This window comes from Pistacia vera, unplaced genomic scaffold (genome assembly GCF_008641045.1).
Source record: "Pistacia vera cultivar Batoury unplaced genomic scaffold, PisVer_v2 Contig291, whole genome shotgun sequence".
Lineage (NCBI taxonomy): Eukaryota > Viridiplantae > Streptophyta > Magnoliopsida > Sapindales > Anacardiaceae > Pistacia > Pistacia vera.
Genome location: NW_022196103.1, coordinates 1 through 14,043, shown reverse-complemented (window position 1 = coordinate 14,043; position 14,043 = coordinate 1). Strand labels below are relative to the sequence as shown.

Below are 14,043 nucleotides of genomic sequence, written 5' to 3'. Positions count from 1 at the left end.
TTAGGTCGATGTCTTGTCATCGTCTGATCAAGATCGAATGGTGACAAAATTGTTGTGATATGAGGGTTAAAACATGAGATCATGGTTTAGAAAGGCGGTTGGGGGTGGTGGTGGAGGTCACAATTAAATAGGGACAATGACATAAAAATTAAACCCAAATCGGCAAATCCATTTGTGAAATCTTGGAGGGGAAGTGAAGCCAATGCTATTGCTATGACTGTGACTTTGAATTCGTTGTAAGGACTACAATACCCATTGCTTTTTGGAGTCTACATAATTTACCTCCTAATCTAAACATGGGCATTTCGGTCAGAAGAAAAAGTCAAAGGTCCAATACCGACGCACTTGATTAATGTTGTAGAAATTTGAGAGGCGTGACTGCTTTAACATAAAAACAAATACATATTATACAATATAATTAATCTAGTATAGACACGTACCAAAAAAGGTCGGCTGGGTTAATAGAGATCCAGTTTCTAACTCAATAAATAAACACGACGTGGGATTTGGAAGACTTGTAAATTACACCTCTAATATATACATTACTTATTTATTAATTATCATGCACAGATTTAGTGATGGTGATTTAAAAAAAACAGAACGATCTATAAAAGATTCTAGGAAGAAAATGTTTAATGGTTGGCCAATTACTCACCAAAACAACCAAATAATTTGTATTAAAGTGAAAGAATTATTCTGTGTCCAAAATGATTTAGCGTTGAATAAGACAACTTTATGAAATATATGGTATTAAAATGTAGTCTCTTTTTGGTGCACGGGTGGAAAAAAATGCTTCTTGCTTTTCTCAAATTCCTTTTGTATGTTGTGACCTTGACTCGTAAACTCTTTTCCTTTTTCAATAATTCTAAACTGGGTTAAGAGATATTTTCAATTAAAATCTGAATTAAGAACCCTAATTCTTTAGAATTGACATAATGTTTAAAGAAAAAATAAATTGAAGACAAGAAAGATGATGAATTTGGCAGCTTATAACAAGGGAAATCTTTATATAATTTTACGCCAACTCGTAGCTTATTAGGGAAATCTTTTAAGATTTTTAGTCCAACCAATAGCTTCATCATCATGAGAGACCTAAAATTAGAGACACAAAACGTTGATAATAATAATAATAAAGTAATGAACGTCAAGAGATGACTTTGATTATAAATAGTTCGTACGGCAAAACATAATTCCTAAAATGATGGTAAAGACTAAAGAATGGAAAGCTTTTGCAATTTCCATGGTCCGCCCACATATATGCATTTCGTTTTCAAATGTGCGTTCATTGGGATTGGATTAAGCATTCTTTTAAGTACCCACCGGCTTTAATTAAGGAAGAGAATTATTGTACTATTACCTTCTAAATTAGGTGTAGTGGCATTTAATTAATTAAAGTTTAATTGACAAACACACACTCTCATGGGTAGTTGTCATTTGAAAGCTCATACATTAAATTCTTTATTAACATCATATAAATGTATTATAGACTACTTAGAGTCTTGATTAACATCCAATGCGTCATTGAATTATATTTGAACCTTTTGGGAGGGGATTGCCGTAACCGTGTATGTAGCGTGTATTCTCTATAAATACTTTATGATATTCAAATTCATAATTATTCTATGTGGATTGAGTTTATAATTGGGGGTCCTCATCAACAATCTATTTTTTGTTAATATAAACTTTGAAATATCTAATTTAGTTAATATGACCTACAAACTTATGATTCTGGAAATTTAATTGATAAATTTGAGGTGGATCTAACTCCTCACCTAATAAGGTTTTATTGAATGAGAAAATTATTCACTCTTATAAACCAATAGGCTTGAGCATGTCTAGTCGATGTGAGACTCTAATACTCTCCGGTCAAGCCCATATATTGGGTCATGCCTGTTAATGGAAGTAGTTGCTGACTCTAACTCTTCACTCGTTGGTCAAACACTCAGCTCAACTAAGTTTGGCTCTGATACCATAATAGAATTTAATGTGAGTCTGACTCCTTATCTAATAAAGTTTTATTAAATGGAAGGATTACCCCTTCTCATAAACTAGTAGGCTTGAGCATGTCTAATCGGTGTGGACTTCGTCATTAATTTGTATTATTTTGGTGTCCCAATAAGAGTTTGCCTCATTGAGTGATTTTGTTCAAAGCTTTGGTTAATGAAAATTCTGGTGAAGTTTTGATAGTAGTAGTGGAAGGAATGGGAGAAGGAATGATGGAGAAGATGCATTGCAGAGTAATGGCCACCTAATTCATAATGCGCGTCTAATCTTCCAAGTACAGGGATACTTGAATTCCCGTAATATGACATCAATCTTTTGACATTTTTTTCTTAACTCTGTAACCCACCACACTAATAACCATTTTTTTCTTCTTTAGTTCATCTGTCACTTCTTCATCTCCATGACATTAATAAAATCTTTTGGCATGATTAAACTATTCTATTATAGTGCATAAAAGTGAAGGGATTTGCAACTAAATATTTGCCTATACTCAGCATGTGAAAGTTAAGAAAGAAATGGTGATGGGTTTTGAGTATAAATGGCACTTGAGAAGGTGGTGGAATTGAAATATTTTTTATCATTTCCCATAGTAAGTTTTGGTGAGGCATCAAAGTCCAATAGATCTGAAAAGCATCTTTTACTTTGTGTGGTGGGTTGTCTACAAAATCACTTGAGTGGACGGTTGAATGAATTCAATATTTGTCTCCATGATATAATACTATTACTTTTTCCTCTCCTGTGGCTCTCTGATTATCAACATTACAAATGAGTCAACTAGGTTACAACTTGGTGCCACTTTTGTAAGTCAGACATTTTAGTTGGGTTCAGGTTCAGAGATTTTCTCTTCAGTCAACCACCCCGTTCACAACCCCACACGTATCCATGCTTCATTAAACCTTGTGTAAGGTTCAAGTTGATGAATCATTAATAAGGATTATTATTGAAAGCAGATATGGAAAAAAAAATCAGTTTCAAGACTTGGTTAACCTTAAAGAAGAATATGAGAATGAGATTGAACAAGAAAGGGTCCATTGTTGACCAGATTTGGTCAGCAATGGAGGCAACTAGGCAAGAAACATAAGGAGGGAGAGGCTATTATTTTGTAAATTATAACAACCTTTTTGTAAAAATTAAAAAAGCTTATTATATATTTTCTCCTTTTAACCATTTCTGTTATTTTTATAAATCAATATAATAACAGCTAAGATAGTGACGTGGTGATTATAAAACTGACTTTATTCATTTCAATAAAGATAATTATGATGATAGTGATTTGATAATACAAATCAATCAAAGCCATTTAAATTTATTAAAAGAATATTTTAATCTTTAGAATTCGATTAATGATAAATTTAAACTTAAAAATTTTGTATTATAATAACCAAACCTATGCAAAATTCTTCATTTGGGGGTTTTACATAGAAGAAAATGTTTATTTTTAACTTTTTGAACTCATATGACAAATGTTTTAAAACGAAATATTAATCATTAGTTTTTAATATTAAGACAGAATAAATAGGTATATACATTGAACAAGAGTATCTTCATCCAATAATTCATTATTAGGTGTTATAAGTCCACAAAGTTAGCCCACAAAAATATTAGATAATGGGCTTTATGCACACATAAATATATTCTAAAAACCAGTTTTTGTAAAAAAATGTTCTTATTTGAAGCTATGTCCTTCAAATGTCTTTACTCATAAATGTTAATCACATAAAACCTAACCTAAGTGAGGCCATGTGATTTTTTTTTTTTTTTTTTCTCACTGAGGGTATCCGGGCAGTTTGTGAGTCCCATACCGATTAAACACGCTCAAGCCTACTAATTTATAAGAGAAGATAATCCTCTTATTCAACAAGACCTTATTGAGTGAGGAGTTAGACCCACCTTACATTTTATCATGGCATCAAAGACAGTTGAGCTGAGTGTTTGACCAGCGGGTGTGGAGTTAGAACCAGCAACTGCCTCCATCAACAGACATGATCAGTGGCAGATCCAGGATTTTTATTGATGGGGGGCCTCCGCAGCTCCGCCATTATTTGCCAAATAATTAGTGAAAACTTTAAAAAATATCAAACCTTAATAAAAAAAATAATACAATATTAAGAACCAAAGAAAAAAGAATATACAATAACATAATATTTTCTTACTTGAATAAATCTATGAGAAGCAAAATTTTGAGTAAACCTTGAACAAAACCTTCTTTTAATATTTTTATTTTTGGGTTTCAAAGATTATGATATAAATTTTCATAGCGTTGATCAAACCTAACCTAATTAAACTCATGTCAACCAAAACTTAAATCAAGTCAACATTACGTTGACTTTTAATATGAATTAATAAAAGAGGAGAATTTTTTTTAGTATAAACATATAAAGTAACTCAAATTTTTTTAATAATTTTGAACAACTGAACGGTGACATTTAAAATGTAGGAAAGTGGTAGGTGAAGGATGAAGAATAACTAAAGGTGGAATAGTCAACACTAACCCGGCCTATAAAAATACGGGTTAAACCCGGAAGCAACCCCCGGGCGGGCCGGGTTGCACAAAGGCAACCCGCAACCTGGCAGGTTGCGGTTTTGTCTCTTTTGCAAGAGACCTGCCAACCCGCCGGGTTGCAACAGCCAACCCAGCGGGTTGGTCGAAAAAAATAAATAAAAAGTTTTATTTTATTTTTCAAATGACCCCTTTACCCTTCAAATATAGCCGTTGGAGGGGTCTTTTTCGTCATTTTTCTTTCCCATTTTTTCCTATAAATTGGCCCTAAACTCTCACATTTTTCTTACAACTCAAATTCTCTCATTCTCTCATATTCTCTAATCTCTAATCTCTCAATTATTCATTTTTTTACTTAATCTCTTTGTTATCAATTTGCTCGTATTTTAATTTTTATTAGTTTTTTCAATTTTTAATTCATATTTCCAATTTTCCAAATTCCAATTACCATATTCCAATTCTGTTTCTTTAATTTTTATTTTTTCTACATCAATTTTTTTTTTCAACTACAATGAATAGATATTTCTCTCCCATCAATTACAATGATGACGGAAACTACTATCCTAGTCCTCGTCCCGCTGATTTTACTAACATAAATGCAGGAGGAGATTCAAATAGTTCCGCTTTCCCATTCTCAGAATCCGATATACCTCAAAATATGCCCCCAATTCCAACAACTCCTAGTGGTTCTAGAAGTCGTCCTCGTAATCGTCGTGCTCGTCTAACTTCATCTCAAGCTGAGGTGGGATCATCAACTGCCGTCGAAAGCGAAAACAGACACACATCAGACGTTTGGGTACATTTCGACAAGTTTTACGAGACAGAAAATGGCATTCAAGTCAAGAAAGCGAAATGCAAATACTGTGGAAATATTTATAAAGCTGATTCAGGTAATAGTACTAGTACTTTAAAAAGGCATGCTAATAAAAATATTAATCAACATGGAAATAGAGAAAACAATTAAACTCAAATAACTAATATGAGTACTAATTGGCGTTATAATTCTGATGTATATAGGGAACAATTAGTTTTATATATTGCTGCAACTGATCAACCTATTAATATGGCTGAAGATAAATATTTTGAAAAATTTGTTCAAAATTCATTTTTTCCAGGATTTAAAAATTATTCTAAAACTGCAACTAGAAATGATTTAATAAAATTGTTTAAAAAAATGATATTAGAATTAAAAAATAAAATACATAGTTGTCATGTTAGTGTGGCTCTAACTGCCGATATTTAGAGTGGTAGAGCTAAACAAGATTATATTTGTGTGACTAGTCATTATTTTGATAATGAATGTAAATTAAATAAATCTTTATTAGGATTTAGATTAATGGATGTTGATAATAGTGGTGAACAAATTTATAATAAAATTGTTGAAGTTTTAGAAGATTATGACGTTGTTAGTAAAGTGATAAGTTTAACTTTAGATAATGCAAGTTCTAATAGTAAAGCTATATATTATTTTCAAAGTAATTATCCTTTATATAATAATTTGAAGTTTTTTCACCAATGTTGTGCATGCCATGTTATTAATTTAATTGTGAAAAGTGGTATGAAAACAATTAAAGAAAATATTAATAGAATTAGAGATTGTGTAGCTTGGATTACTAGTAGTAATAAAAGAAATGCTGAATTTCAAGACGCTTGTATAAAATCAAATATGTCTCCTAGAACTTTTGCATTAGACATGCATTGTGAGAGCCCCCTCATCTTGGACCATGAGTTATCCCAATCTTGGTCTACTGCGGCCTCATGGGCTTTCCACATGCGCCCCGTCATCATTGGGCCCTCCTCACTAAGATATCCCCACTCCTGTAAGTGGGTTTCTTTCGCCTTCCCCACCTCTCAAACACAAGACCTGCAGGCTAAATACTTGTGACAAGAGAGATGAGTATCATCAGGCCAGCTAGCCGGATGGTACTCATCTCTCTTGTCACAATAAAAATGCGCCTTTTTATTGTGAGAGCCCCCTCATCTTGGACCATGGGCTATCCCAGTCTTGGCCTACTGCGACCTCATGGGTTTTCCACACGCGCCCCGTCATCATTGGGCCTCCCTCACTAGGATATCCCCACCCCTGCAAGTGGGTTTCTTTCGCCTTCCCCACCTCTCGAACACAAGACCTGCAGGCTAAATACTTGTGACAAGAAAGATGAGTACCATCAGGCTGGCCACAAGTACTTTAAACAGGTAAAGCTCTGTAGAAAAACACTGGAAAGAGCTTTAAACTTTTAATATGATGTGTGCTGAGAATATATATATATATATATATATATATATAACAAATTTTTTTGTAGACCTAAATATATAGTATGTATAATATATATATATATATGATGTGGGCTTGGAATATATATATATAACAAATTTTTTTGTAGACCTAGATATATAGTATGTATAATAGTTCTTATTTTTTAAAAATCTGAAGGTGGGTCTAGATATATATGTTAATTAACAATTTTTTATGGCCTTTATATTAATAATTTTTTTTTTCAAATATGAGGCCTACCCTCAAAGGGGCTAAATCCGCCCTTGGACATGACCCCACATATGGGTTTGACTATAAGGCAGAGTATTAGAGTCTCACACCGACTAGGCATGTTCAAGCCTACTGGTTTATAAGAAAGAGTAATCCTCTCATTCAATAAGGCCTTATTAGCTTACTAGTTTATAAGAAAGGGTAATCATCATATTCAACAATGTCTTATTGGTTGAGAAATCAGACCTACCTCAAATTCTATTACCTTAGGGCCTTAAAACCGTCGATCGACTCTTAGCCCTAATGCCCACCCCTATTAATGCTTGAAGAGACTCAAACTCAAAAACTCATGAAACTCTTTTTACTCTTTTACTATCCGATCATCCAATGGTGGTTAGGCCATGGGACTTGTTACCACACCCTCTCTTGTTTGTATATATACTCTTCAACTCTATAATTTATAGTACTTCTACTTATTAAATGCCAAAGAATATCATAAAACTTGTTGCATCTCTATTAAAAAATTTATTCGAATGTTTGCGTAAAATTTCTTTCATGATGGCATCTAATATTCATGGGGTAATTATAGATTTAGATTACACGAAAAAACTCAAGTTTGGAAAAATTAAAAGTTATTGTTTTTAATAAAAATCATATAAAATAGAGTGTTCAAAGGATTATTATAATATTAGCATTAAATAAACACTTAGCAGGCGAGCTGGGATGTTAGACCAATTCAAATTCAACCTTGATGACGTAAGTGATGGCCTAGTTTGTTGTTTTTATTATAATTGCTGGAGCTACAACCACTCTCAACGTTACTAAACTCAAACCTCACTCGCTTCATACCCATTTGGGCCCAAATAACCCAAGCCCGAGGTCCACCTTCAACTTTTAATGGCGAAAAATCTAAAGCTTTTACTAGTTTGTGTTCATGCATCAAGATGATTCATTTTAAACCATTCACATTCTTTTTAATATTGTGTTTTCGATTCAACGATACAAGATACTCCACAATAACAAATAGATATAATATGCAAATTTTTTTAGTTTAGATAAAAGTTTTATGGTATATAAAAAAGAATTATAACATTTTTTTTTTACTTATTGAAGGATTTGTAGTATGTGAGATGGTTAGTTTATAAAAATCTTTTATTTAGTACACTCAGAAATAGAGTATGGATATTAATTGGCCCAAGTCTCATTTCGCCCATAATACAGCTTAAGATTAAAAAATTAAAAGCAATAATATGTCCGCGCGTACTTCATTTTCTATACTCGAGAGAGTCCAGTCAACGATTCTTTCATCAAAAAACCGCGGGAATTCGATGTATGCTTATTTCTGATTGTCAAAACAAGACAATCAAACAATTAAACTTTGAATAATAGTTTTTTAAAAATGACAGACTAAACAAGAGCCTTACTCAAACCCGTAACCGATTCTTTAATCCCTAAAAATTCAGACATATACCAGTCAACGGTTCAATTTTTAACAAACACTTATTCCCCGTCCCGATCTCAATTGCGGCGCCCGGAATTTTAGGGTTTCAACTCTCCGATGTACCTCCGTTCGGTTCTGCTTTTGTTACTGCCGTCACTCTTTTTCGTTACTGTTCAATCACAATGCAGCAAGGGCTGTGACCGAGCTTTAGCCTCCTACTACGTTTGGGAAGGCTCAAACCTCACCTTCATAGCTCAAACCCTACANCCCGGAATTTTAGGGTTTCAACTCTCCGATGTACCTCCGTTCGGTTCTGCTTTTGTTACTGCCGTCACTCTTTTTCGTTACTGTTCAATCACAATGCAGCAAGGGCTGTGACCGAGCTTTAGCCTCCTACTACGTTTGGGAAGGCTCAAACCTCACCTTCATAGCTCAAACCCTACATTCAACTCTCCTGGACCCGACAGATATCGATTTCAAGGTCATTTTGAATTACAACAAGAACATAACCAGCAAAGACAGTCTCCCTGCCGGTGTCAGAATCAACGTCCCGTTCCCCTGCGATTGCATCAACGGCGAATTCCTCGGCCACGTGTTCGATTACAATATTAATTCCGGTGACACGTACGATAAGATTGCCAAGATTTATTACGCCAACTTGACGACCGCGGAGTGGTTGCGGAATTTTAATAGCTATGACGCGAATAGGATTCCGGACACTGGGAAGCTTAATGTGACGGTGAATTGTTCGTGTGGAGATAGTGAGGTTTCGAAGAATTATGGATTGTTTGTTACGTATCCGTTGAGGCCGGGGGATAGTTTGGAGTCGGTTGCGAGAAGTGTGAATTTGGATCAGAGTTTGCTGCAAAGTTATAATCGTAATGTGAATTTCAGTCAAGGGAGTGGCTTGGTTTTTATTCCTGGCGTAGGTAATTGTTTTGTTAGTTGTTGGACCTATGAAAAATTGTTTAAGAGCATAATGATTGTTTCATGAGAAGGGTAGAATTGGATGAGCTTGTTTGATATTTGGTATGATTACAGAAATTAGGCACAGATTGTCTTGTAGGGGAGATTTTCGATATTATTCAGAAAAAAATTAGAGGAAGTTTATCATGAATTTTAGTATTTAAGGTTGGTTGCGGAAGGTTTTTTGAAATTATGTGGTCTGTTTGTATTGTAGCGTAATATTTGGGGAGGTGAATGAATTTTCATTAGGTTTTTTCAGTAGAATTTGTTGATTTGGCTAAAATATTGGAATATGTAGGATGCCTATGGATTTAAGTAGGAGAATATGTTTTTCTGACTTGGTTAATTTGATTGCTGATTTGTAGTGGCTTATGCTTTGTAAGACATGATTATTGTTGATGATCATTTTTCTTCACTGCATTTGGGTGGATAGGGAGTCCAATTTTCAACATATGTTTATTGAAATGGTATAGAGCACATTGGATTATTTGAATCTCCAAAGTTGTTTACAAGTTCATCCATGTTGTTATTGGCAAATTATGAAGTAATCATTTCAGTTACAGGCAACAAGAACTTAGCTGAATTCTAATTTCTTTTTGTGCAGATGAAAATGGTGTCTACCCAGCCCTTGAGTCATCAAGGTAGCTTCCGCAATTGAATAAAATTTCATGTTTATCAATTGTTTAATCTGAGATTTTTTTTTTTTCTCTAAAATTTCTAATTATGTTGTTTTTTTTCTTTCTCTTCTGCAGCACAGGTGGTTTAACATTGGTCTTCATTGCTATTAGTCATATAACAAGTATCTTAAATCAGGATGCTGAAGTGAGATGCTTAACTTGAAAATTGATGCTACTTTGAGCTGATGTTTTTACTTTTTATATAAGCAGGCGTATCTGGTGGAGTTATTGCTGGCATATCTGTGGCAGCAGTAGCTTTGGTGGCATTAGTGGCAGTTTGTGTATATTTTGTATTTTACCGAAAGAATAAGGTGAAGGGGGGAACACTGCTCTTGACACAATCCCAGGATCTGTCTGCTCAAGCTGGATCTAGTATGTTTACTGATTATTTTGGTCTCATGTTTAGCAAAATAATGAATCAAACTATGATTAAACATGATCTTATTGCTAATTTCTCTCTCCATTTGGGGTTGACTCCTGGAATTTCTTCAGATAAACCATTGGAATCTCCTGGTCCAGCTGCTGGTGCTTCCACAGGGCTTACAGGGATAACTGTGGACAAGTCTGTGGAGTTCTCATATGAAGAACTTGCCAAGGCGACTGATACTTTCAGTATGGCTAATAAAATTGGAGAAGGTGGTTTTGGATCTGTTTACTATGCAGAGCTAAGAGGAGAGGTCTGTAGCCCCACACTTTTTCTTTTGCTTTTAAATGTATTTTTGAAGAAGTATTTGCATTTCCAACCTATAAAACATTGTACAATAATTATTTGATTAACTCCAGAACTCAGCATCTTGCTGGAATTTTTCAGAAAGGACTGGGTTCTTGCTTGTCGATGAAAAACAACAATTTTTCGATCTGAATAATCCTGCCATGCATTGAGAAAATTGTCTGGGGATCAAATTGGAATGAAACAATTAGGACACCCTTTTATATTTGCAGGTGAATGCTTGAATATCTATCAATTGACAGTTAAAGTATCTAGAAAAAAATTACAAAAGCTTACCCTCTTCAATATGCATAGTGTTACATGTGCTGAATTTTTTAATCAAGATATTTTTTTCTAGGGCAATTTTGTCACTTATGAGAGGAACAGTTTCCATGAGTTCATTCATTTTGGAAAGGTTAGAAATAGGATTATGTTGGCTGACTCATAACAGTTTCTTGCGGTTTAGTCAATTATAACTGAGCAACAAAATGGATGGGAAGAAGTGAATGGGATTTTAATCTACTAAGTAATGTTATGAATAACCAATGCCCTGTCAGTGATATTTGCTTAGGTTTAAGTGGAATGGCGGTCATGTCATTGACATCCATAGCATATGCTATGCTAGTACTCAGTGTATAACATAGGCCGTTTTACCTTTTCTGACATTTCAGTGTTGCATTTGTAAATGCTCTTTAGGGATGGATACAAAAGAATTGGTGTTCGTTGGTCATGTCACGTTGATTTCATGTTCTAAATTTGCATATACTATTCTGCAAAACTTATCCCTTTATAACTCTTGATGCAGAAAGCTGCAATAAAAAAGATGGATATGCAAGCATCAAGAGAATTTCTTGCTGAATTGAAAGTTTTGACACACGTTCATCACTTGAATCTGGTAATGTGCTTTCTTAATTGGAGAGAATTTTTTTATCATCGATCTTTCTCTTTTTGTAGTTTAATGCAGTTCTTTTTTTCCTTTTATATGATTTTGTTTGCTTTATTTTTTTGGTGACTTTCTTTAACATTGTCCACTTTTGATAATCAAGGCACTCAATATAACTTACGTGACATCTACTGCAGGTGCGCTTGATTGGATATTGTGTCGAGGGTTCTCTTTTCCTGGTTTATGAATTCATCGAGAATGGGAACTTAAGCCAACATTTACGTGGATCAGGCAAGTTTACATGTGCCTGATGAACAACGTTTTTTGTGGCAGTGTATGGAGAGCAATGCCAATGATTGCCTATCAGGAAAAAGAAAAATCAACTTTTTAATGGTTTTGTTTCTATGTCTTCAGAGAGGGATCCTCTGCCATGGTCTTCTAGGGTGCAAATTGCGCTTGATTCCGCGAGAGGTCTTGAATATATTCACGAACACACAGTTCCTGTTTATATCCATCGAGACATAAAATCAGCAAATATACTGATAGACAAGAACTTCCATGCAAAGGTTAGGTTACTATCATGTCTCTGTTGCCAAGGTGACATCTGACAGCCCGTCGCATTGTTGTACTGAATAATTAGTGTTGCAGGTTGCAGATTTTGGATTAACAAAACTGACTGAAGTTGGAAGTGCATCACTTCCCACACGTCTTGTGGGCACATTTGGATACATGCCTCCAGAGTAAGATACTTCTATATTTTTGTTAATTTTTCAAGGTTGAATCGAGTAGTAGTTGGTAGAAAAGAATGAATTTTAGCTTTGGCATTGGTTGATCTGGATGTTTCTTGCGACAGTGACCTGGATCAAATTTATGATCCAAGGAAGCAGGGCACTTTACATGAATGTTTAGTAATTAGGTGATGTTAATCTGAGCTATAGTTCCGGGAAGGGATGCAATCAAGCCTAACTGAGACAGGTTTTGCTACATTTAAGGTTGGCTCAATTTGTTCTTTGGCTCGTAAAAGCTAGAGCTTTAGCTGGGCCTAGAAAATATGTTCAAGTTTATCTCAGCTGGATCGAAGTTGAAAAGGCTGTGAAGGCGACCATTGAGTGATGTGTTCCTGCCAATGTGGAAGGATGTACAGACTGTTAATGCTATTTATCTTTCATGATTTAGAGTTTTCTGTGTTGACATTTAATTTTTATTATATTCATGTTTTAGGTTTTAGGTTCTGAAATTTGATAATTTCTTGTGTATTAGTTATTGCAAGAAAAAAAGGAATTGGTCCATTTCCAAAGATGAGCTTGGCATTTACTGTCTCCAAAAGATGTATTTACTTGTTAAAAGAAGTGATTAAACTTTGGTAATGCTTTTTGCAGATATGCTCAATATGGTGATGTTTCTCCCAAAATAGACGTATATGCCTTTGGGGTTGTCCTCTATGAACTAATTTCTGCCAAAGAAGCCATAGTCAGAGGAGCAAATGATTCTGCTGCTGAATCAAAGGGCCTTGTTGCTTTGGTAAGTTTGTCAACCCTCTATTTGATGAAGTAACTAAGAGTGGTAATAAAGGAGCTCAAAGCTCACTGATCTTATATTGAAACTTGAAAACAAGTCAGTGTCAAACTGGACAACTATAATTTTTTATTTCTTTGCCTCTCAAGTCATGAGCCAATTGGTTTTTGTAGCATATCAAGCTTATAGTTGGTTTGCCTATCTAACACCCCTCATAATAGAATTTGAAAGAGCGCCATGATTATATTTTATCTTATTATAATTTTTTCTTTTGGGTTTTCTTCACAGTTTGAGGAAGTGCTTAATTTACCTGATCCTAAAGAGGATCTTTGTAAACTTGTTGACCCTAGGCTTGGTGATAACTATCCATTTGACTCGGTCCTGAAGGTGAGAAAATCTTTTGGGAACAATATTTTAAGATTTGGTGTTAAGATTTCTGTTTTGTGAAGCCATGGTGTCTGATTTTATTGCAGATGGCTCAGCTTGCTAAAGTGTGCACCCAAGAGTATCCACAACTGCGTCCAAGTATGAGATCCATTGTGGTTGCCCTAATGACTCTTTCTTCTACAACAGAGGATTGGGATGTCGGCTCCTTCTATGAAAATCACGCTCTAGTCAACCTAATGTCAGGAAGGTAGAGAAAATGCTGTCATGCGTGCATTATGGAAGTTTTTTTTTTTTTTGGTGTGACTAAATACCTATTAAGTAATTCCATTATTTCTCATTGTTTGTAAATGCTATAGTTTAGATTAGGTAAGGCTTTCACAAAATTATTTATTGCTTGAAGAAAAGCCTCGGAAGGAAGAAACTCATATTTTGTGCTGTAATATGTTCATTTATAATCTTTTTTATTTTTCTAGCTG

General features: G+C 34.5%; 1 protein-coding gene across 1 annotated transcript; it reads left to right on the top strand.

The window, feature by feature from the left end:
• The first annotated feature begins 8,393 nt into the window (after positions 1 to 8,393).
• On the top strand, positions 8,394 to 14,039 carry LOC116134798 (lysM domain receptor-like kinase 3). Its single transcript, XM_031420442.1, has 13 exons — positions 8,394 to 8,533; positions 8,712 to 9,359; positions 10,001 to 10,037; positions 10,149 to 10,153; positions 10,284 to 10,445; positions 10,566 to 10,750; positions 11,588 to 11,677; positions 11,863 to 11,956; positions 12,080 to 12,231; positions 12,314 to 12,405; positions 13,045 to 13,186; positions 13,469 to 13,567; positions 13,654 to 14,039. Exons 2-13 carry the CDS (start codon positions 8,726 to 8,728, stop codon positions 13,816 to 13,818), a joined length of 1,857 nt encoding a protein of 618 aa, XP_031276302.1. The 5' UTR covers positions 8,394 to 8,533; positions 8,712 to 8,725; the 3' UTR covers positions 13,819 to 14,039.
• Positions 14,040 to 14,043: the final 4 nt, after the last annotated feature.